The sequence below is a fragment of the Phyllostomus hastatus genome, unplaced genomic scaffold (assembly GCF_019186645.2).
Source record: "Phyllostomus hastatus isolate PE091 unplaced genomic scaffold, TTU_PhHast_1.1 phas_scaffold_60, whole genome shotgun sequence".
NCBI lineage: Eukaryota > Metazoa > Chordata > Mammalia > Chiroptera > Phyllostomidae > Phyllostomus > Phyllostomus hastatus.
Window position 1 is genome coordinate 2,164,643 of NW_025334038.1, and position 25,752 is coordinate 2,190,394.

At 35.2% G+C, this 25,752-nt stretch overlaps 1 protein-coding gene across 4 annotated transcripts in view; it reads right to left on the reverse strand.

Moving 5' to 3' along the window:
- Positions 1-623: 623 nt before the first annotated feature.
- The window catches only part of PTPN4 (protein tyrosine phosphatase non-receptor type 4), a 288,687-nt gene continuing 263,558 nt past the window's right edge, over positions 624-25,752 (reverse strand). For all 4 annotated transcript variants that reach the window (XM_045825868.1, XM_045825866.1, XM_045825867.1 and 1 more), the window contains 4 exons: positions 15,769-15,897; positions 13,047-13,195; positions 12,090-12,225; positions 624-5,659 (listed from right to left, as the gene is read on the reverse strand). In XM_045825868.1, coding sequence (XP_045681824.1) covers positions 5,573-5,659; positions 12,090-12,225; positions 13,047-13,195; positions 15,769-15,897 — 501 coding nt within the window. In that variant the 3' untranslated portion in view covers positions 624-5,572. The remainder of the gene's footprint in view (positions 5,660-12,089; positions 12,226-13,046; positions 13,196-15,768; positions 15,898-25,752) is intronic.

A 25,752-nucleotide genomic window follows, 5' to 3' on the forward strand; every position in this document is an offset into this window, starting at 1 on the left:
CAAAACTCTTTGTCAGGGGCCTCTGCACATATTTACTGGGGTAAATCTTAGGCACAGTTTTCTGGCTTCACCAAAGTCATACTCTCACAATGATGTCCTCATTGTTGCTGCAATAGTGCCAAAGCCTGAGAACTTTCATTCACGGTAAACACATTCAGCAGAACATTAACTCTCACACAAAAAGAACCTCCCACACTCTAGAGAAGTCTAGAATTCAGTTATATTATACTTAAAAACAGTATGCACAAATTTTCTTGAAATTTACTATTCTAAAGCTAAAACAAAACAAAATGAAAAAAATGTACATTATATTTGAAATATGTTTCAATGGTTGCTCTTATTTATAACAAAATTACATTTTCTTCTAAAATTGCATTTTCTAGTTAAGTGAAATACACTCTTCCTTTCCTTTTCTATCCCTCACTGACTTTTTTTAAAAAAAAACAAAGAGTATCCTTATAATTAAGTCATAATTCTAAGAACATTTAAAAGATACATTCATTTTCTTTACAGCATGAAAGACATACAAATATCATTTTCTCCTTTTTAAACAATGAAGTTTCAATCCTTCGCCCATAGAAAAATACTTTTCATATCATTTATACCACAATAGGAAAAATCAACAGTGTTTAACTGAAACTTTTATGAGCACTACAAGGCTTTAAAACATTTTCACTCTTACAGTTGAAATTTTAAAAGGTTTTAGGAAGTTAAACATTAGGACTTCCTCCTAAAATTGTAGTCTTTAACTTGCAATATTGCTAATAACTTTCACTTAGTAAATTAAAAAAGTCAATTTACTTATTTATGCAATGAACCTATCTAGTCAATGTTGATGAACTGCACCCTGGTAGATACTACTTTTGGCTGCCCATTTAGCTTGCATTACTAAAATAAAAACAATGAATATAAAACTTTAGAAACAGAGTAAGCTGCCATTGAAAAACAGAAATAAATAGCAGCAAATTTAGATAGGAAACAAATAACAATTTGGTGTCTGCCTATGACAACTTCACCAAGATGATGAAAATTAAATGTCTCAATTCTGCCTGAAATAGGGCATGCTTTTTCTTGAAAACATTGAAAAGCTTATTGAATTGCTACTAAGAATGATATCTGTATACAATAAAAAAGTGTATTGGTAATTGCTGCAGACATTGTAAAGTAAATTGAACACCTAAAAATACAACTTAGAGGTTAATTTCATAGGCTCTTCATAAACTTGCTAAAATTATCTACTAACAGTCCTAAAATGTTATCTTATTTAAATGTATTTGTATCTGTATGATTCTCAAAAAATTTTATAAAGTGGTTGCTAAAATTATGTTGTGATCACACTGAGGCACCAGTAAATCTTTACCAACAGATCAGTAATTCTGATATTTGATGAAATTAATCCAGTCAGTTTCAATAACAGCCACTTTACTTGGAAAGAAAACACAAAGCAATGCTTGCAGAAACTGTGGTTGGATAGCTGAAGCAAATGTGGGAAGCAAGCAATGCTAATATAGTTGATGTGGCATAAAAGCACACTGTGGTGTAATTTATCATGTTATTAAGACATGTTTATTCCAACAAATTTTACCATAGTGCATTTATTCTAAATTACTTAAATGCAAATTAACCTGAACTACATATTAATTATAACAAAGTAAAAGAGATGTAAACATATCCCACATTATTATGGTATAATTTTTATGAATTCAAATCTACTTTGGCAAACTTACCATCAGAGTATTTTAAATATTCAAAACACAGATGTCAAATAGAACATTGTTAAAAATTCTTGTTTCCTTCTCTCTTCCTGATAAGATTATAAAACAAGTAATGCTGTAATTCTACTACATGTTCACATTATGAACATAAATTGATTACTAGTGGACATGTATTTTAAATCTTACTTTCATGTTAAGTGCTTTTAAAAATTAGTCTTCTAATTTGCACTTTAGAATGTTTTCACACTGCAAGTATATCAGCTTAAATACCTCCCAAAAGCTTATGATCTGTCAAGGAAGCATGGCTTACAAACCGAGTCAAGGTTCTAATTAGGATTACTTTAAAAAGTCTACTTATTTTCTAAATTAAGTGACATCTTCTAAGGTCATCATAGTTATTGAATTGAAATAACTGCCTGAGTGTAATTCTTGAGCTGAAACAGACTAAAATTCTTGTGAACTTATGATGATCACATATATTTTGTCTAAGATAATAGAAAGTGAGATTAGATAAAAATCTTTCAAGTTCCTTCTAGCTCTGAAGTTATAGTGCTGCTAATAAAAACAGGAGAATTTTGCCCAAATACCTGATTAAACCTCGTTAGATCCATCAACAAATTATAAAAAGCTCTATACTTAAAATAGCAATCCTTTACTTCTGTTAGCATTAGCTTTTGTGAAGCACAAATATATAAACACACAAAAGTGTCTCTATGTGTAATATTGGTACTGGAAAAGACCAGGCAACTGTCTTAATGGTTTAACATATCTTTATACATTTTAAACCAGTTTTTATATATAAATTTTCTCTTTACTCTTAATCAAAATGATCAACCTTTTCCCTCCCCCCTACTTGTGCTAGCAGGCCAAAACAAAGGAAATTATTTCTTATGCTGTTACTCTGCCTCTATTTTGAATGAATGCACTGGTTTAACAACTACTACTAATTCTTCTTGTGAATGTAAAGTCTATTCCAAAATATTCCTCCTCCTATGTATGCCATGCTGACTCAAATCAGATGCCCAATCAAACATTGGAAACAAACATAGTAAAACTATAATAAATTAGAAAGGTTTTCACAATCATTTCTTAGCATTTACAAAAGTCGATTCACCAATATCTATTTCCACTTGTGAGAGTAACAGTCAGCATTGAGAGAGAAAGAGACAGAGAAGGGGGGGAAGGGGAGGGAGAGAGTAGTTTAGATACAAGAAATTTGGCATTTTTATCACACAATATTATATTGATATGAATGAAATCTAGAACTACTTCATGTACCAAAAATAGGATTATTCCTAGAATCCTATATAGATTGATAAACAGGTTAAACAATTCTTAAGTGTAATGGATAAAGTCTTATCTGTTGCATGAACAGGGAAGCGTATTTAACATTATTCATTTTAAGAAGTTGTGAAGGATAAATTTATTTTAAATTTAAGATCCCACTATATATGCCTTTAAAAAAGGATCTTTTTTACATAAAAATACTGACAGAGAGTAACTCCCAGGTGAAAAATTGATACATGAGAAATTTAAATATAATCCTAAACTTCTAATATATTGTCATTTAAAGACTGGCATTAACGATTAAAAAAGGCAGCAGTGCTCAATGCCAAAAAATTATTAGAGTTAACCTAGAAGTGTAAACAAAGCCCTAAGCTGAAGAACATGCTAGTATGCCATTTATCTGTTTATATCTATACAACTGCATATTAAGAAAAAAACTGTCGTTGTTATATTCTATCCACACAGAACAGATTTTCTTTTTAACTCATGTGGAAAACTGCCAAAACAGTTGTTAATTATGTAGACCCTGATATGATTTTATTTTTTCACTTTTCAACTTACTGTCATGTCATATAGCAGCCTAAATTACACTCATCTGTTGGTAAAGAATGGAATGTTCAAATAAAACTAGTTATTTACTCACACTGTCTTGGCTATGAAATTCAGTAATACGTAAGAGAATTTCTCTTTGACATAAAGGTTATGTTTACTTGCCTCTTAAAAAAACTTAACATTTTAATGTAATAATTTATTTGGTATCTCGGCTATTAATATTTAGGAATTAACTTCTTAAAATTTATTATTATGGATCTTGAATATTTGAAATAACATCATTTAGATTATACTGAAGATTTTAAAATGTACACTTCTCCCCCGACACTAAATGGCATTCCAAAATACCTATTATTCAACTCTAAATTTAATCAATACTATTCTGAAATATTCAGAAACCACTAGTAAAAGTCTATTTCAACCATAATCCATATAAAATAATTATGTAATACGACATTTCAAAAGGTAAGAAATTTCCACTTACATTAAAAGTGGGTGATTTTAAAGTTCTTTTCTCTCTAGATTAAAAAAAAAATAAAACAAAAAAAACCAATCTGAAGAGGAAAATCTATATGTCCTTAAAGGGAATCAGATCCTCTTTCTATCAGGCAGAAAAGTCAAAATTCTCCATGAATTAACATGCTTTAACTTAATAAGTATATATAAACTGGAGTAATTTAATTATACACAAAAATGACAAGAAAACTCTCACTTCAGTTACTGAGGGATTACATTTAGAAACAAGTCAATGTTTCATTCCTTGTTCAAAGTATCCTGACCAACAGACCAGTGTGAACAAAACTTGACACAAACTGAAATGAGTGCTGAAGAGTTAGTGATAGAAATGTCACAACTAACTGCTCTAACTTTAGCTTAGAGTATCAATATGTTTAACTTTAATGTGCACATTAGATGTCATTTCTAAAGTTAGGGATAAAATAAATATTAAATTTTAAGAATAAAACATCTCTTAACTTGAGCTGCTAAACTGTAACCCTTGTCTGTTAGGAAAGGAATGTGCAGACTTAATTCCATAGCAGCAAAGTGCTCACTCAGTAGAAGACAAATTACCTTTGCTTCATGTGACAAAATACAGGAACTGAGTGAGAAACAGAATTTCTTTATCCTTCTTTGACTGTGTAACTCTCAAACAAGAAGTTATTTTCAAATGTGAACTGATTCAAAATGCATAAAAATGTAAATGTACAATATACCTACATACTTCCTACTGGGGTCAAATGAGTGCCTTTTCGTTAGACATACAGACATCTGAAGGCACTTAAGGGGTTAAGACACAATGCATGCATTCCTTTACATCAAGTATGTGAGACCACATGATTTGGAATAAGCCAACCTTATGGTAATATAAGTTACATTATTAAATTTAAGAAAATGTATATATTCATATTTATACTTTCTATAAGATGCTGGTAAATGGACAATGTGCAGCATTTCCTGGGAAAAGCAATTCCACTTTTCTTCTTATTAACGAACAGCAGGTCTCTAAGGGAGTACAGGGAAAGATGTGCTGCATCCATAGGCAGTGTACTGGCTAATATTTAAAATGATATTGCTAAAATTTAAAAAATAAAATCTGGTGTTCAGTATAGTAAGTACATGAATCACTGAAAACACCAGAGCTAACTCCTGATGTTTACTTCTTTTTGCTTTCAAAATACAGGTGTGTAACAGAGATGACGAGAATTCTGAGCCTCGTTTGTGGCTTTCTATCAAAAGGGGACTGCATGGCACCACCACAAAACTTCATAAATTACCCTGAACATAGTCAGTTATTCACTATATGTTCTGAGCAAAGCATGAAACAGTCTTCAAACACATGAATTATAGGTTTTGAGACAGTGACTTTTTTAAAACATAAAGTGCAACAGTGCTGAAGTTTTCAGTTTTTGTTAGTTCATCATTTTTTTGTTTAGATGCCATTTCCTGCAAGCAGTATTATGGCACAGTGAATGTAATGGAAAGCAGTCTTCCAACACATATCCAGGACTTTTGTTTTCTTATTTATTTGATGATGTCGTTAATGGTTTAACAAATCCTTCTTCATAAACTTTCAAAATAGCTTCACATACAAATCTGTACTGACTCTGAAAAATAAAACACAAAAAACAGAACTGATTAGAAAAACTAGAAAAAAATGACAACTCACTTGGCTTGCTTATAAAAGAAATACAAAGTAAAACTGCATAGAGACACCATTGTTCATGAACAGACTAGCAAAAAATGAGTCTGACAACATTATTTTGTTGGCAAAAATCACTCATGCATTGTTAACATCCCTAGCATTGCCACAATCCCTGTGGATGGCAATTTGGCAGGATCGAACAATATTTCATTAATTTATCTATTGACCCAGCAATCCCACTTTTAGAAGTCTATCCAAAGATAAACTAGAAAAAGAAGTTGAAAACATATATTCATAAGTGAGGCCATTCAGTGCAGAATTATTTATGATAACAAAATAAAACAATCCAACTCGCCATCAGGAAGGGACCTGGTGAGTAATCTGTGGCACATTCTCACAGTGGAATACTCTGCAGTGGGGGAGGAAGAAGTCTCAAGACTATTATAGAATGATTCCAGGATATTTTGTTAAGTAAAAAAAAGCAAATAGAGAAAACTGCATATAATATGTTATCTTCATAAAAGAAAGGGGGGATATGAATATGTCTCAATATACACAGTGGGGCAAAAGTAGGTTTGCAGTTGTGAGAATGTGAAACACAGAGCTTACTCTTGTATTATTATTTATTAATTATTGTATTATTTTCCACATGAACAGCTGTAAACCTACTTTTGCCTCACACTGTTTATGTTTTTAAAAAAGCAAGGGAAGGATAAATCATTAAAAAATGATTTTCTATGAAGAAAGGAAGAAATAGAGGCAAGAGAAGGACAGAGACTAGACTTCATTGGAATATATTTCTCCTTGTTTTAGAGATTTTACTTAGGAACCATATAAACACATCTCATAATTAGACAGTTAATTTTAAAAAATCTACAAATTGAAAATAACATGAAACAAATCAATGTGTGTATCTAGTTGATGGCAGAACTACACAGAGAGGAGCTATTCCAAGGGACTTTGAGAAATAGTAATTTGTGTATCTTTTGTAGAATATACACAAAAAGCAAAAAGGACCGTAGAGAAAAACTGAAAATTCTTTTCAGTAACCATACTGTTGGTGGTAGCAGAGTTAGTTTAGTTATTCTGAGATTGTTGTTGCGTAATATAAAATAAAACAAATGAGCACTTGTGATATTCTTTCACCGCTGGTATTATAAAGAACTATCATTTTTGTTAAAGAAGAAAGGCAATAAAGGTGGAAGGTAGAAGGCATTGAGTAAGAACTCTATGGCCCTGATTTTGTATTGGAAATGAAAGTATTCATAACTTTGTTTTCCTACCTCTGGCTATTGAAGATTTTTACAAAGATTTTTACAAACAAATACTAATACTAACCCCAGAGCAATAAAACATGCTAGTTCTCAGAGGTGCTTCCTAAACTAATTTCTCAATAAAAAGAACCAGTACATTTTGGAGGAATTACAGATTCTAAGTTTGGGGCAGGAACTGTACAAGGCTGGGGCCTTATCATCTTTATTCACAGTAAGGAAGCTAAGTTACTAGGGTCTTCACAGAAAGGCCCAGGAGCCTTGCTGAATAGACTCCCACTGGCCAAAAATGGGATAATTTAGGAATTAAGAAATATAACTTCAATGGGTTGAAACATCACAAATGTATAGATCCATGATTTCCAAATAATACCAAAACAAATGAAGTAAGTGGTCACCACTGGGAGAGCTAAGTGAACCAACTCATTATAGTAAAAATTTTACAAGTAAAGGTAAACTTTATCTGTAAAGGGTTTACTTTGGGTTTAAACTTTTATTTGTAAGGGTCTATCAAAGGTTTATTTTGCCTTTCAGATACAGGCTATACCACAGGTTAACCAAATAGCAGATGAGGAGTTCCTCTTTAAAGAAATATTCCAGCTAGTAAATAAATAAAGGATTGATAGAATATCATCATTTCAAAAGCCCAATGAATTAATGATACAGGCACTCAATGAGCAGTGATACTGCTCACTCAAATCTGCTAATATCACAAAGAAAAGACAACCAGACATGTGCTACTTATAGAAAGAACATAAAAACACTTAGGCTGCTCAGACCCACTGATCCAATTTACCACTTCTAGAAAATAGAGACCACCACCTTGGGAATGCAGTCAGTAAAATTCAGACTGTGGAAAACTATGTAGCATGAACGACCTGGTTTGTTCATCAAATAAATTGCAAGTAACAAGAAAAAAGATGTAGAAGGAAGCGAGAGATTAAAAGATTTAGGAGACATAGCCCTGGCTGGCGTAGCTGAGTGGATTGAGCCCGGCTGCGAACCAAAGTATCACAGGTTTGATTCCCAGCCAGGGTACATGCCTGGGTTGCAGGCCATAACCCCCAGCAACCACACATTGATGTTTCTCTCTCTCTCTATCTCCCTCCCTTCCCTCTCTAAAAATAAATAAATAAAATGTTAAAAAAACTCATTATATGTCTGATATGATCCAGTGATTTGACTTCTGGGAATATATCCAAGAAAAAACATTGAGAAAGCAGGTTCTCAAAGAGGTATTTATATATCCATGTGCATAGCAGCATTATTCCCAATAACCAAAAGCTCAATGAAAATAATCCAAATATCCATTGACAGATGAAAGGATAAACAAAATGTGGTCTATACATACACAGTGAAGTATTTTTTAGCTTTAAAAGAAATGAAATTCTGACACACGCTAGAACATGGATGAACCTCAAGGATATTATGTTAAGTGAAATAAGCCAATTATAAAAAGATGTATAATTCCACTTCCATGAAATATCTAGAGTAGTCAAATTCATAAAAACAGAAAGTAGAATGGTGGGTGCCAGGGGCTGGGAGGAAAGGGAAATTAAGTGTTGTTGTCTAAGGGGTAGAGTTTTAGTTTTGCAAGATGAAAAAAGTTCTAGAGACTGGTTATATAACAGTGTGATTATACTTAACACTAATGAATAGTAATCTTAAAAACTGTTAAGGTGGTAAGTTTTATGTTGTATATTTTACTATAATTAAAAATAAAAAATCCATTATGTGTGAATACAGATAAAAAACCTCCAGAAAACATTAGCAAATCAAATGAAGCAATATATTAAAAGGATTATACATCATCTCCAAGATTTATCCCAGAAATTCAAGGTTAGTTTAATATCCAAAAATCAATGTAATATACCACATTAATAGAATAAAAGACAAAAGCCACATGATCATTTCAACAGACACAGAAAAAGCACTTGAGAAAAATGAGTACCTTTTCAAGATGAAAACACTCAACAGACTTGTAACACAGGAAATTTCCTCAACTTGAGAAGGAGCATTTATTTAAAAAACCTGTGACACTAAGTGTAACATGACACTTAGTGGTGAAAAACTGAAAACTGTCTTTCTAAGGTTAGAAATACCTTATTTAACACTTTATTTAATATGTGCCAGAGGTTTAAAGCAAGGAGAAAAAAAAAAGAAAAAATAAGATAAAAAGAAAAGCAAGGCACCTTAATTGGAAAGGAAGAAGTACCTGGCTGGCATAGCTCAGTGGATTGAGCGCGGGCTGGGAACCAAAGTGTCCCAGGTTCGATTCCCAGCCAGGGTACATTCCTGGGTTGCAGGCCAAAACCCCCAGCAACGGCACATTGATGTCTCTCTCTCTCTCTCTCTATCTCCCTCTCTCTCTCTCTCTATCTCCCTCCCTTCCCTCTCTAAAAATAAACAAATAAAATCTTAAAAAAAAAAAAAAGGAAGAAGTAAACTCTACTTGAAGATGACATAATCTTGTACATAAAGAATCCTAAAGAATCCACTCACACACAAAAAACTATTAGAGTTAATAAATGATTTCAGCAAGGTTGCAGAATACATGACCAATATACAAAGTCAATTTTATTTCTATACTCAAGCAAAATTAACAGTCCCTAAAATGAAATAAGAAAACAATTTCACTTATAATAGCACCAAAAAGACTAAAATGCATAAGAATTAATTTAACAGAAGTGTAAGGCTTACACACTGAAAACTATAAAACATAATTGAAAGAAATTTAAATTAAAAGACGTTTAAAAATGGAAAGACATTTTATGTTCATGACTTGGAAGATGGAAAATCATTAAGATGGCAACATTGCCCAAGATGAGCTACCAATTTAATATAATCCCTTTCCTGTTTTTTTTTTGGGGGGGGGGGCTTGCAGAAAAGATAAAACTAATTCTAAAATTCATTTGGAAATGCAAGGGACCCAGAATAGCCAAAACAGTCTTAAACAAAAAGAGTTGGGATATTCACAACCTGATTTCTAGTTTTACTACAAAGCTATAATAATCAAGACAGTGCGGTACTAGCATTAGATTATACATATGAATCAATGGAATAGGGTTGAAAGTCCAGAAAGAAACCCTTATATTTGTAGCAACTGATTTTTGACAAGGGACCCAGACACAGTTAATGGGAAAAGAATAATCTTTTCAAAAAATGGGGCTAGGATAACTGAATATGTACATAGAGAAGAATAAAACCTAGAATCCTACCTCAATCCATATGCAAAAATTGACTTGCAATGGATCAGACACACCTATATGTCAGAGCTAAGCTATAAAAATCTTGGAAGAAAATAAGAAGAATAAATCTTTGTGACCCTTAATTAGGCAATGATTTCTTAAATATGACACCAAACACATATGTGGTTTAAAAAAAAACTGCCCTGTATCAAAATTAAAAACCTGGTGCTTTAAATGACATAATCAAGAAAGTGAAAAACAGCATGGAAGAAAATATTTGGGATTTGTATTCAAAAAATATAAAGAACTCTTTTAAAAAAATCCTCTCCTGAGAACATTTTTTTCATTGCTTTTAAAAAAAGAGGAAGGGTTGAGGGAGGGTGAGAGAGGAGGAAAGATAGAGCGAGAGAGAAAGACATTAATGTGAAAGAGAAACATTGATTGGTTGCCTTCTCATATGCACCCTTACCGGGATCAAACCTGCAACCTGGGTATGTGCCATGATTGGGACTCAAACCTGCGGCCCTTTGGTCTAAGGGATGACACCCCAAACAACTGAGCCACACTGGCTGGAGAAGAAAATATAAAGAATTCTTACAACTCAACAACAAAATGACAAAAGAAAAACAAGTTAAGAATTAGGCACAAGATTTGAACAGAGTGTTCGCCAAAGAAGATATATGAATAAATAGACAATAAGCACATAAAAATATACATGGTATCATTAGTTGTCAGGGAAATGCAAATCAAAACCACAATGAGATGACTACTTTATATGCAGTAAAATGGCTAAAACAAAAAAGTACAGACAATAAGAAGTGTTGATGATATGTGAAGGAAAATGGAACCCTCATACACTGCCAATGGGACTGGCAAAATGGTGGAAACAGTTTGAAAGTTCCTCAAAAGTTTAAACAGAGTTACCATATGACCCAGCAATTCAACTTCTGGATATATACAAAAGGGAAATGAAAACATGTTTACACAAAAACATACATGAATGTTTATAGCACCATTATTCATAACAGACAAAAAGTGGGAACAATTCAAATGTCTATCAACAGATGATGTATGTATAAACAATTTAATGTGGTATATTCATGCAATGGAATATTTTTCAGCCAAAAAAAGAAATGAAACACTGACAAAGGCCACAGAATGGATAAACTTTTAAATACTATGCTAATTAAAAGAAGCCAATGACAAAAGATCAATGAAATAAATTATATAATTTCATTCATATGAAACAATATGGCAAATGTTGTTGGGTCTGAGGACTCAACATAGTGTTCATTATATTGTCTACTTTTTGTATGCTTGAAATTTTCCATAATTTCAAGCTAAAAAAAAGACAGGTATTATTAGGTCATAGAGGTCAATTCACCTCAGTAACTGTAATGTGACCAACGATGCTAACATTCCACCATGGCTTACTATAACAAGTTATCTTAACATTAAATATAAAATTCCATGGTTCCTCTGGTGATATTTAAGCATTATTCAGGGTCAGTGTAGAATATAATAAGTTAGTAGCTTAATTTCTATGGTTGTTGTTGTTACAATTAAAGTTCTTACGTAAAAAATCATTCTCAGAGTTCCACTTGACTAAGTAATACAGGGCAAGTTCCTCTCTGATGTTTTAAAAACTCAAGAATTAATATGCTAGGGTGGTGTTGACAAACATTTTCTGTAAAAGAATACATAGTGTGAAAGCAGCCATAAATATTATGTCAACAAATGAGCATGGCTGTATTCCAGTAAGACTTTATTTACAAAAACAAGTGACAGGCCAAATTTAGCTCACAGGCAGTATCTGACAAACCCCTGTGTTAGGGGTTATTAGCTCCTTGCATATGTTAAAAAGCTATAAATATACATTGACAAGAATCATCATGTTGAGAATACACACGTATACACGAAGTACAGTACTTACAGGTGTTTGGATCATCATGGCTCGTTGATCTCTCATTGTTCTGACAATGTCTAGTGGATAAACTGGTTGATTGCATTCAATGAGACACATGGCTGTTTCCATAGTAATAAGAACCCCAGTTCTTCCAATCCCAGCACTAAAGAAGACAAATACAGGGCAAGGTCTTACTGATACTATTCCATTAAACTTCTGTGGACTTGTGCAGAAAATTACAAGTATTGAATCATGTGTTCACCATTCTTGCTATTTTGCCTTTCAAATATTTGGTCTATAATCTGTTTTTGATGATTTGAAAGTCTGCTGTTAATAAGTGTTTGGAGGTTTAAGGATAAAGAGATACTTCAACACATCCTTTGAATAATCACTTAATAATAGAGGTGGCCAGGTCAGGAGAAAATACTTTGTCTTCTAATCTCTTGGTTGGTAGCACTGAAGGCTGGAGTCACTATAAGAGGGTATGAGTCTGAAAGGAAGGAAGGGTAGCTTATCATTACTTACCTGGAGCTCCTGAAAGTGGCTTATTCTGTGATGGTATTGGGTACGGCTATTTCAAGAAAGGTGAGATTACTCACCAAATGTCCAGAGAGGGACCACAGGCCAGGAAGGAGTACCTTGCTGGGAGGTAGAAATCTAAACCTTAGATTGCAGCTCCTGCCTACATTATTGTATTTCATTAAGTAGTACTATCCATTGTAAGACAAACCCTGATTGCAAATATGTTAAACCATGAAAAAGACAAATGTCTAACAATCAGTGCAATAAAGTACTGTTTTCAGGTCTTATGATAACCTTTCTGCCACTCATACTGGAACATACCCTTTGCCTTCTACCTTCAGAGCACAGCTTTGAGTTGTCTCTAATTAAAACAGTTATGACAATCACAACTTAAGGACAAAGTACATATTCCTTTTAAAAACATGTCAGCTATTCAATCATAAAAGACAGAAAATAGAATACCTGCAATGAACAACAATAGGCTCTTCCTTGCCAGCCCTCTTATTTCGTACATGACAAACAAAGTCCAGAAAGTCACTTGAATCATCAGGGACCCCATGGTCAGGCCAGGCTATGTACTGGATCTGAGTGAGTTGACGACTCTCATTTTTCTACATGTAAATGAAAAATTATGCACCTTGATTTAGGAATTATTAAAATATAAATAAATGTTCATGTCATTTTAGAAAGAAAAGAGACTACTTCCACTACCTTCCCCCAAAGTAATGCATATACTCAATAAAACCCAAAATTCAACAAAAAAGAAAGAAACCATTTTACAGAATAGTTGTATAACAGAATAACAACAAAAAAGAAACAACCGTATCCATTTAGGTATGTACTACTTGGATCACTTCTATAATTGTAAAGTACTTTTTAAAATGATAATCAAGTAAACAGGCAAAAACAAGTTTAAGAAAATTAAACAAGTGGTGGGTGAACAAATATGGTTAAAGTAAAAAATATTTTTTATGAACAAAGTTGGGCTAATCCTAAAAAACAAGTGAAATCATGGAAATCAGAAAAATAAAATCTCAAAATAAATTTGGAATAAAAACTGAAGATCACAAAAACACAAAATTCAAATCAGGCCTTAATTATTTTGGGGAAGCCAGAAGTTGATATAAGAGAAAAAGATTTTGGATTTGTACATTTCAACTCTTGTCAGATAAGGTATTTAATACTTCAGAGCCTCACTTTCTTCAGTTGCAAATGAAACAACATCTACACCTCAAAAGAGAAAGGATACTGTGAGAGAACCTGCAAATCTCCCGATTAGTTGTTTGGAATCTTAAGATCAATGATCATTAGCCATAGTCATTCAACACTAAGAAATCTAGTTATTGTCATTTATATTACAGGGCATTTCCAGAAAAGATCATGAAAGCAAGAGGTAATTAAAAAATGGACCTAAAATTAGCCAAAGAACATATATGCATAAATCACAGACACAAACAAGTACTATGATGGCCAGAGGGAAGGGGGGTGAGGGTTTGTAGAAGGTGGGGGGATATGGGGACATCTGTAATGTCAACAACAACAAAAAATAATTAAAAGGGACAAATAAAAGAAGAATTCCTAAAGATACCTCAGTATAATTTAATAACTAATTTTTCAGAATTCTGTAATTGTATAAAATGAATTACAGGCATCTAATATAGACTACCTTTGATTATAACTAACAAAATAATTTAATGGTATCAATGACCAATGAAAATGGGTAATGTAAAATCATATTTTAATCAGTTTTGAGATAGTGTTTGTATTTCCATCTAAGTATGTATGTATTTATGTGTACATGATAGCAAATTATTTTTCCCAATTATATTTGGGTCTCACTTTAGAAACTAATATGTGTCTTAGCACAGTTCTGAGGTATTCAGGGTTTGCAAAGAAAAGCCACTACAGTATATAAAACTATCATGGATAATCTATAGGTGGAGTAAAATAAAGAGACTATGCTGAAGATATAAATATACTTTATGTAACCATATACATCCTATCTGTCATACTTAGTTGAGAAAATGAAGAAAGGTTATTGGCTTGCCTTGTTACATTAGACCATGAGCTATCCAGTATATGTCCCTCAACACTAAATTCATTCTGATGGAATCTCTAGCCCTTAAGATTTTGAAACTATTTAATTTTTAATTTCTTGTAAGTTTAGCTTTATTCAATGCCAGATTCCTTTAACATAAAGCAGCACAACTTCCAGCTCCTTCCCTTTGGGTCAGTAAGGCTCTATCTTGGTGGGCTGCTTTAATCATACTCAGGGGGTAGGTGGGTGGGAGAAGAATGGAGTTCTTATTTCCAAAGGCTTAAACATTTGATAGGATAGGCCTGTGTCTTCATAGTTTGTGTTGTTTGTACTTCTCTAGCAATTGCTTCTTTCTTCTTACAGCCCCTTCAAAACCAAAGGTTGAGTGGCATGGGAGTATCTAGTTGAAGGCAATAAAAGTGGGTGCACTGTCTCTACCAGACTAACATGACTGACAGTATGCCACCCTCTACACACATCTTCCCATTGGGTTATTAAGCTGTCATTCATTAATCAGCATCTATTTCTGGGTCTGGATTTGGAAGCCAAGGAGAGTGACTCAGGTGGCAGTTAAGAAGACTAGCAATTAGAAAACTATAATCTATCTGCTGTGGGAGGGTCCTGCCTATGATCTTTCCCTCTTAATACTGAGGAGACTGAACTTTCTCTTCTCTACTCTTAAAAAGGGGCATTTAATTCCTTTTACACAGTTACAGGATTCTGAAAAATTAATTGTATTGCCCAATTATCAAATAATTTGATAACTTACAATTAATTTTTTTCCCCATTTCCACAGATGTACTAAAATACTTTATTGATATTATTTGGAGAAAAAATCTTTCTAACCAAAAACATCCCTAGTATAATTTTTATAAGCATACATAGTTTTAGGAGTATAGTATTTATTTACTAGATTCTTTTTGCACTGTCCATTCATATTTAACTATAGAAACTGGAAATACATTTATTATAGAAAGGAAATATACTTCATGAGATTCCAAAGCACCCCAATGAAGCAAATAGTTTAGTCACTTAAAATGGTATTTCCTAGTAACAAGAACTCAGACTAAAAACATTTTCAGCTTTCAAAGCCTTCACCTTGAACACAACAATTCTAATAAACAGATGGATGTCTTGCCTTCCTACCTCTTGGTTAAATAGTGTCATCTTCCTGAAGATATATGCAGTGTTTCCTTCTTCAGAATGGCAAGTGACTTGGTAGCATCCATAGGATAAACTTCCTGTGGGTTCTGGCCAATATTGGTGACACTTCACCTAAAATCAATAGATTTTAAAAATATATATTAAAACTTACAATATTTTAATATAATATTCAAACTTACAGAAAAGTTACAAAAAATTTAATAAACTCGCACATGTTTCACCTAGATTTGTCATTTTTTCCTCTTTGTAATCTGTTTGGATATATTTTGAGACTGTAAATATCCTTTCTGACAACAAGTTTTCACCCATTGTTTTACCATTTGTGATGAATTTTTGCCTAAATCAATTACAACAATAAGGATGACAAAATGGTACCCTCATTTTGATATTTTTTAGATTTAAGTTACCAATGAGAAAGAATCTTCAACTAAAATGCCAAACGCAATCCATTAATTTTCACAATTAAAATGTAAAAATAGCTTTATTAATATATAGTTCACACACCATATAATTTACCCATTTAAATTACACAATTCAGCTTCTGATCAAGATGGTGGTATAGGTAAATGCTATACTTACCTCTTTCCACAACCACATCAAAATGGCAACTGATCTATGGAATAATCATCATTCAGAACTTCCTGAAGTCTAGCTTAACAAAAATCCTATAACTAAGGATATACAGAAGAAGCCAGGTCCAGACTGGTATGAGGGGCAGAGACACAGAATAGGCTGATCCCATACCCACATGTAACAGTTAAAAATCAGGAGGGATTATCTGGGCTGTGGAGAAGTACCTTTAGGAGTGAGGAGTCCCAGCCCCACACCAGGCTTCCAGACCGGTGTTTTGGTACCAGGAAGAGAAGTTCCTATAACTTTTGTCTATGAAAGCCAGTGGTTGAATAAGATGGAGGGCTTCTGGACTCGCAGGCATTCCTTTTTTTTTTTTAAATTTTATTTATTTATTTTATAGAGCGAACAGAAGGAAGCAGGGGCGGGGGGAGATTTGTTGTTCTACTTATTTGTGCATCCATTGGGTGATTCTTGTATGTGTCCTGACTGGAGATCAAACCCTCAACTTTGATGTATCAGGGTGACACTCTAACCAACTGAGCTACCTGGCTAGGGACTCCAGGCATTCCCTTTAAAGGGTCCACATGAGGACCTACTGACTCACAGCAGCTCAAAAGGCACCAGGGACATATACGGAAAAACGGAATTGTCTAAAGAGAGCTGGAAGGACAGGTTTCTCCCAGATAGAAGTGTTAACAGAGGCCATCATTCCTTTGCTGAGCCCTCCCCCCTGAGAGCCAGGTGGTGGGTGCCATATTTCAGTCTTCATCAACCTGGCTCATACTGTTTGCCCTGCCCTGGTGATTGCCTGGGATCCTGCTCCACCCACTTTGTGGGCCCACCCAATGTCTCCATACAAACAGCCTGTCTTGGCTCAGGCTGCAAACTTTCCTAAAATCACTCAAACAAGCATCATCTGGCCTCGGTAAGCCCTATAGCTTTTGCTATGTGGCTCTAGGCCCAGTACTCATGGCAACTGGCCTTGGTTAGCAGCTTGGCCTCTCCTGGGCACCCCCAAACCCAGGTCAAATAGCATTCACCTGCAGATCACTTTGTGCTCTGGCCTGATAAACCCAGGCAGAGCAACTAGCGAATAGCTTCAGAACATGCCAAAGCATCACCCAACCACCACTACAACTGGTACACTAAAAGGGGAAATTCAGCAGGCACCAGAGACTCACTGATGACAGCCTTGCTCTGTATGGTTTGACCCTGCATAGCAGATCCTCCCCAGTGGTTGTGACGAGTCTTCGTAGCTGACTGGCCTGGGGGTGAATACCTCAAACTGATGTACCAATAGCCATCAAGACTCAACTACAACAGAAGAGTACACACAACCCACATGGTGGATACAGTGTCCAGCTTCAGCAGAAAGGCTGAGCCACTGGGCCCTATAGGACACTTACTACATACAGCAACTCTACCAAGACAGGGAATGTAAGAGCTCTATCTAATAAACAGAAACAAATGTAGGGAAGCAGCCAAAATGAGGATACAGAAACATGTCCCAAATAAAAGAACAGAACAAAACCCCAAAAAATAACTGAACAAAATGGAGAAAGACATAGATGCAGAGTTTAAAACACTGGTTATAAGGATGCTCACTGATCTCAGTGAGAACTTCAACAAAGAGATAGGAAACATAAAAATGGGGACAGAAAACCTAAAAAAGAACCAGTAAGAAGTGAATACTACAATATCTGAAATGAAGAATACATTACAGTGAATCAACTAAAGTTAGAAAAAGCAGAGGATCAAATCAGTAATCTGGCAGATAAGGAAGCAGAAAACACCCAGAACAGCAAAAAGAAAAAAAAGACCCCCAAATGAGGACAGTATAAGAAGCCTCTAGGACAACTTCAAGTGCACTAACATATGCATCATGGGGCTGCAGAAAGAAGAGAGAGAACAAGAACTTGAAAACCTGTTTGAGGAAATCCAAGATAGCGACAGAGTAGCTGGAAGCTCTGTCCACTTGCTCACAGACCTGTACCAAACTTACAGTCAAAACACAGAGTGGAGAGTGAGTGAGAGCAACTGTGAGTGAGTGCGTATGTGGATAAGAGCATGGGGAGGGAAAGAACTGCCTGCCTGAAGGGCACATGGGAATCAGTGACCCAGGCTTTCTAAGTGGAGCCTCCATGGCTGCCCAGCCCAGCAGTTCTGGCCGAACAGAGTTGGGGTGGCTGTGGAGTGGCTCAAGAGCCATGCGCTCCAGACACAGCATCATGGGAGCAGGTCTGCCCAAGGCTGAAGATCTCTGGATGAAGTGGAGTCAGCATTCCACCACCACCTGGTGTTACAGTATAGCTGCGAGGTTCTTCCCAATGCCATCTGGGAAAGATCCAGAGAGAAACTTATCTAAAACTGTCCGAGGCTATGAAAGGTGGTAGCCAGCCCTGACCATAAGAGAACCTGTGATTTTTGGGGAGGGGAAATGCATGGAGAACAGGCCCCCCAGGGACTGGTGCTACAGGGTGGGGGCCTCACAGAAACTCAACAGAGACCTGGGGCTCACATGCCTGTGTACATGGGTGCAGTAGATCTGCTAAGCAAAAACTCAGATGATTTAGTATACTGCAGGAAAGGTAGGACCCAACACAGCATGGTACGCAAGCAGAGGGTTGTTCAAGAGTGGAGAATTTGGGCTGAACCTCCTGTGAGAGAGCAGCAGGCTTGGGACTGGAAGGCAGGAGCTGAATGCCTGAGATTTACTGTAGCAAGCCAGATCCTCTCCCAGGCAGGTGAGTCCAACCCCACCTGTGGGATTACAGGCTTGGGAGATCAGCAAGTTCAGGCTGAAAATTCTCCTGCTGGGTACATTTCTACAGGGGAAAGAAGAAAAAGCTCTGAAAGGGCCCTTTGACAGATACTGTGAACTACATAGTACCCTGGGCCCTGATCTACTAAACTCGGAAGAGCAGAGAGAATAGAGATAGGACACTATCTCTATAGAGATAGAGAAGGTACTATCTTCTCTCCTGCATAACTTTTTCACATTTTCTTATCCTTTAAGTTTGGCCCTAATATGTCATCAGGTTTTATATTATACTTCATTTCAAATCTTGTATTTTGTCTTCCCTTCTTTAACTCCATTTTCCCTTCTTCCTTCCTCCTCTTATTTTTGTTTTCAATTCTATTTTCTCTCTTGCTATGACTTGTTTCTATTTCATACTCTATTTCTCTCTCCTCCAGACTCTCAAAACCATTTGTGATTGCCATCAGTCATCTCACACTCTTTTTCCTGATCTTACAAAACACCCTTATCTTTTCTCCACCTTTATCAATCTTTGCTTATTGGTTGTAGGTAGGTGGTGGTTGTTGTATTATTTCAATCTTATTTCTAAATAGTCATTATTTTTGTATTTCTCAAAATTTGAGATTTCTCAAATTTTACCATTTCCCTCTCCTACTCCATTTTGCCTTCCTCCTGCTTTGTTTTATTTTTGGTTTTGTGTTAAATGTTAATTTTTCCTTGTCTTAGTATTCCTAATTCTTAGTATTTCCCTTATTCTTAGTATTCCTTCTCCCTCTATCCTCTCAAAATAACGTCTCCTTACTCTAAACATTTCTTAAGCTTTTCTTTCTTTTTTCCCCTCTTACTCCCATCCCACCCATATAAATCTTAGCTCCTTTGTAGTTGATATTCCTGTAGTGGATCTTTTTCTCTAATTATGTCCCTTTTATTTTATTCTATCTTCCTTCCTTCCTTCCTCCCTCCCTCCCTTCCTTCCTTCCTTCCTTTCTCTCAATATATACACAACACACACACACATGCATATATATAAATTACATATATATATATATATATATAAATATATAAATAAATTTTGGTTTAAACCTAAAACCTAATACTATACACTTCCTTTCTCTTACTCCATTCCACCTTTCCTGCTCACTTTTTTATTTATGACACAAATTTTATTTCCTTTCTCTCTTCACCTTGTCTATATTCCCTACTCTTACTATTACTCTCCCCTCTCCTCTCACAAAATCACTTTTCTTTCAGTTAATCATCTCATATTCATTTTCCTTTCTTACAATAGTCTTAATCTCTTTACACCTTTATTAATGTTGGCTCATTTGATATTGATAGTGTGGTTGTGGGTAGGGATTGTTTTTGTGGTTGTGATTTGTTTCCTGGGCTGTTTGGCATTGTTTTGACAGCACCTGTACACAGTATACAAGACATGGTGGACAGAGTGATTCTCAGTCAGCCAGCTGGAGGGATGGACCCACCAAAGAATGATCCAACAACAACCAAAACCCAATTACAAACAGCGAGTTCACATAAACGGAATAAAGGGCAGCACAAGAACATCAGCTCAGGAGATTGAGGAGACTGCACAACTGAGTTCCACAGGTCTCCTACTACAGAGGGTTATACCATGAAGACAGGCAGTCAAAGCAGATCAATCTAATATGTAGAAACAAGAAGAGTCAACTAAAACAGAGAGACAAAGAAACAACCCCCCAGTTGAAATGACAGGAGGAATCCCCCAAAAGACTGCTAAACAAAATTGAGGCAAGGAAACTATCAGACATAGAGTTCAAAATAATGGTTATAAGGATGCTCAAGGAGCTCAGTGAGAACTACAAACAACTCCAGGGGAGCTACAAGGAATTTATTGTGAACTACAGCAAAATGAAAAAGGACACAGGAACTGTTAATAAGAGCCAGGAAGAAATGAAAAATAAATTATCTGAAATAAAGAACACAGTAGAAGGAATTAAAAGCAAGTTAGATGAAGCACAGGATTGAATCAGTTGAGCTGGAGGACAAGGTAGAAAAAAATTCCCAGGCAGAGCAACAAATGCAAAAGATACAAAAAAGAATGAAGAGGGGTTAAGGATGATTCAGGACAACATGAAACTTAATATTATCTGTATAATAGGGATATCAGAAAGAGAAAAAGAGAAGCAAGGGATAGAAAACCTGCTTGAAAAAGTAATGACAAAAACTTCCCTAACTTTATGAGAGAAAAAGTCATGCAAATCCAGGAAGCACAGAAGGTCCCAATCAAGATGAACGCAGAGAGGCCCCACTCCAAGACGCATCATAGTTAAAATGGCAACATTCAAAGATGAAGAGAGAATCCTGAAGGGAGCAAGAAAGAAACACACTAACACACAAGGAGCTCTGATAAGACTAGCAGCTGACTTCTCAACAGAAACATTACAAGCCAGAAGGGAATGGCAAGAAACATTCCAAGTAATGAAAAGCAAAGGTATGCAACAAAGACTACTCTACCCAACAAGGCTGCCATTTAAAATGGAAGGTGAAATAGAGAGTTTCCCAGACATGAGAAGGTTAAAAGAACACATCTCTGTCAAACCAGCACTGCAAAACATGCTAAAGGGACTGCGTTAGAAAGATGAAGAAAAAGAGAGAGTGAGAGGAACAAGGAACAAAGGAAAAAATGGCAATGAATAAGTACCTATCAATAATAACCTTAAATGTAAACAGATTAAATGCTCCAATCAAAAGCATAAGGTTGCTGAATGGATAAGAAAACACAACCCACATATATATATGCTGTCTACAAGACACCCACCTTGAAACAAAAGACCTATACAGACTAAAAGTGAAGGGGTGGAAACAAATATTCCAAGCAAACAGACATGAAAAAAAATTGGGGTAGCAATGCTTATATCTGACAAAATACATTCCAAAACAAAAGCCATAACAAGAGACAGAGAAGGACACTTCATAAAACTCAAAGGAAGAATCCATGAAGAAGATACAACCATTATAAACATATATGTACCCAACATAGGAGCACCCAAATATATTAGGAAAATCTTGGAGGACTTCAAGAAAGACATAGACAGCAACACACTTATAGTAGGGGATTTTAAAACCCTACCGTCAAAACCAGATAGATCTTTTAAACAAAGAATCAACAAGGATATTGTGGTGCTGAACGATATTCTAGGTCAAATGGACTTAACTGTCATATACAGAACCTGTCATCCCAAGGAAGCAACATATACATTATTTTCAAATGCACATGGAAAATTGAAGATAGACCACATGGCAGGACACAAAACAAGCCTAAACAAATTGAAAGAAACTGAAATCAAATCAAGCATATTCTTGGACCAAGAAGGCTTGAAACTAGAAACCATCCTCAAGGAAAAACTCAAAAACATTCAAATTCATGGAGACTGAATAGTATGCTATTAAATAAAGAATGGGTTAATAATGAGATAAAAGAAGAAATCAGAAAGTTTCTAAAAACAAATGAAAATGAACACAAAATAGTTCAAAACCTATGGGACACAGCAAAGGCAGTCCTGAAAGGAAAGGTCATAGCAATACAGGCCTATCAAAAAAGACAAAAATTTCAAATAAACAACCTAACCCTACATCTACAAGAACTAGAGGAACAACAACAAAGCACAGACTGAGTAGAAGGATGGAAATAATCAAGACCAGAGCAGAATTAAATGACATAGAGACTAAAAGAACAACTCAAAGGATCAATAGATCCGGGGCTGGTTTTTTGAAAAGATAAACAAAATCAACAATCCTTTAACCAGACTCATCAAGAAAAAAAGAGAATCCAAATAAATAAAAATCAGAAATAAAAGAGGAGAAATTACAACAGAAATGCAAAGGATTGTTAAGAAATTACTATGAACAGCTATATTTCAAGTAATTTGAGAACCTGAGCAAAATGGACAAATTCTAGAAAAATATAATCTTCCAAAACTGAATCAAGAATAAGCAGAAAGCCTGAATAGACTGATGACAGCTAGTGAAATTGAAGCAGTAATCAAAATACAGCACACAAAAGCCCTATACTGAACAGCTTCATTGGAGAATTTTACCAAACATTTAGGGAGCGCTAACTCCTATTCTTCTCAAAATATTCCAAAAAATTCAAGAAGAGAAAAGAGTCCCAAACTATTTTATGAGGCCAGTATTATTCTAATTCCAAAACCAGATAAAAACACAACAAAGAGAGATAACTACAGGCCATTACCACTGATGAACACAGATGCTAAAATCCTCAACAAAATAATTGGCAAATAGGATCTGGCAATACATTAAAAAGATCATACACCATGATCAAGCGGGATTCACCCCAGGGTGCAAGGATTATAGAATATTTGCCAATCAATAAATGTAGTATATCACATAAACAAAAAGGAAAACAAAAATCAAATGATCATATCAATAGATGCTGAAAAAGCATTCGACAAGGTACGACACAAATTTATGATAAAAGCACTCAGCTAAGTAGGAGTAGAGGGAGCATACCTCAGCATAACAAAAGCCATATATAATAGACCTACAACCAACATGATACTCAAAGGGCAAAAACTAAAAGCTTTCCCTCTAAGATCATGAACAAGACAAGGGTGTCTGCTTTCATCATTCTTATTCAACACAGTATTGGAAGTTCTAGCCACAGGGATCACACAAGAGAAAGAAATAAAAGGCATCTAAATAGGAAAGGAGCAAGTGAAACTGTCATTCTTTGCAGATGACATGATAGTGTACATAGAAAATCCTAGAGACTCCATCAAAAAACGACTCAACCTAAGAAGTGAATATGGCAAAATAGTGGGATACAAAGTCAATATTCAAAAATCGAATGCATTTTTGTATACCAGCCATGAACTATCAAACAGAAACTAGGGGAAAAAATACCATTTACTATAGTGACAAGAAAAATAAAGTACCTAGGAATAAATTTAACCAAGGAGGTAAAACCTATACTCAGAAAACTATACAATACTATACAACAAGAAAGATATCAAGGAAAACACAAATATATAAAAGCATATACTGTGTTTATGGATTGGAAGAATTACATCATTAAAATGTCCATATTACACCTTGGATGGTGTGGCTCAGTGGATTGAGTGCCAGCCTGAAAACCAAAGGGTCACCAGTTTGATTCCGAGTCAGGCCACATGCCTAGGTTGCAGGCCAGGTCCCCACTAGGGGGTGTGCAAGAGGCAGCCACACATTGATGTTTCTCTCCTTCTCTTTCTCTCTCTTCCCCTCTCTATGAAAATAAATAAAATCTTTTAAAAAATGCCCATACTACCCAAAGCAATCTCTAGATTCAATGTAATCCCTATTAAAATAACAATGACATATTTCACAGATATAGAATATTTCAAAAATTTAAATGGAACCATAAAATGACCCTGAATAGCCTCAGCAATTTTGAGAAACTACAAAGTAGGAGGGATCACAGTACCTGATATCAAAATGTATTACAAGGCCACTGTAATCAAAACAATTTGGTTCTGGCATAAGAACAGATACATAGATCAATGGAACAGAATACAGAGCCCAGAAATAAACCCATGTCAATATGGTCAATCAATATTTGACAAAGAGGGCACAAGCTTAAAATGGAGTAAAAATAGCCTCTTCAATAAATGGTGATGAGAGATCTGGACAGGTATATGCAAAAATATGAAACTAGACCACCAACTTACACCATACCCAAAAATAAACTCAAGATGTATAAAAGACTTAAATGTAAGTTGTGATACCATAAAAGTCTTAGAGGAGAACACAGGCAGAAAAATTTCAGGTATCCTATGTGGCAGTATGTTTGCTTATATAGGGATATAAAGGAAAGAATAAACAAATGAAACTATAACAAATGAGAAATCTTCTGCATGGCTAAAGAAAACATGAAAAGGAAAAGGAAAAGGAAAAAAAATGAAAACTTCCCTTTCATTGGTCCTTTACCAATGATAATCCGGACAAGGATTTGATCTGCAAAATATATAAAGGACTAATATGACTCCACACCAGGAAGACAAACAATCCAATTTAAAAAATGGGCAAAGGACTTGGAATAAGCACGTCTCCAAGGAGGACATACAGAGGGGCCAGAGATATATGAATGAATGCTCCATATCACCAGCAATCAGAGATGCAAATTAAAACCACAATGAGATACCACTTCATACTGCTGAGACTGGTTATCATTGAGAAATCAATAAACGACAAGCACTGGCGAGGATGTGGAGAAAAGGGAACCCTAGTACACTGTTGTTGGTGGGAATGCAGACTGGTGAAGCCACTGCGGAAAACAGTATGGAATTTCCTCAGAAAACTAAAAATGGAACTGCCTTTTGACTCAGGGATTCCACTTCTGGGATTATACCCTAAGAACCCTGAAACACCAATCCATAAGGACCTATGCACCCCAATGTTTACAGCAGCATTATTTACAATAGCCAAGTGCAGCAAACAGCCTAAGTGCCCATCAGTAAATGAGGGGATCAAAAAACTGTGGTACATTTACACAATGGAATACTACACAGGAGAAAGAAAGAGGGAACTCTTACCCTTCTCAACAGCATGGATGGAACTGGGGAGTATTTATGCTAAGTGAAATAAGCCAGGTGGTGAGA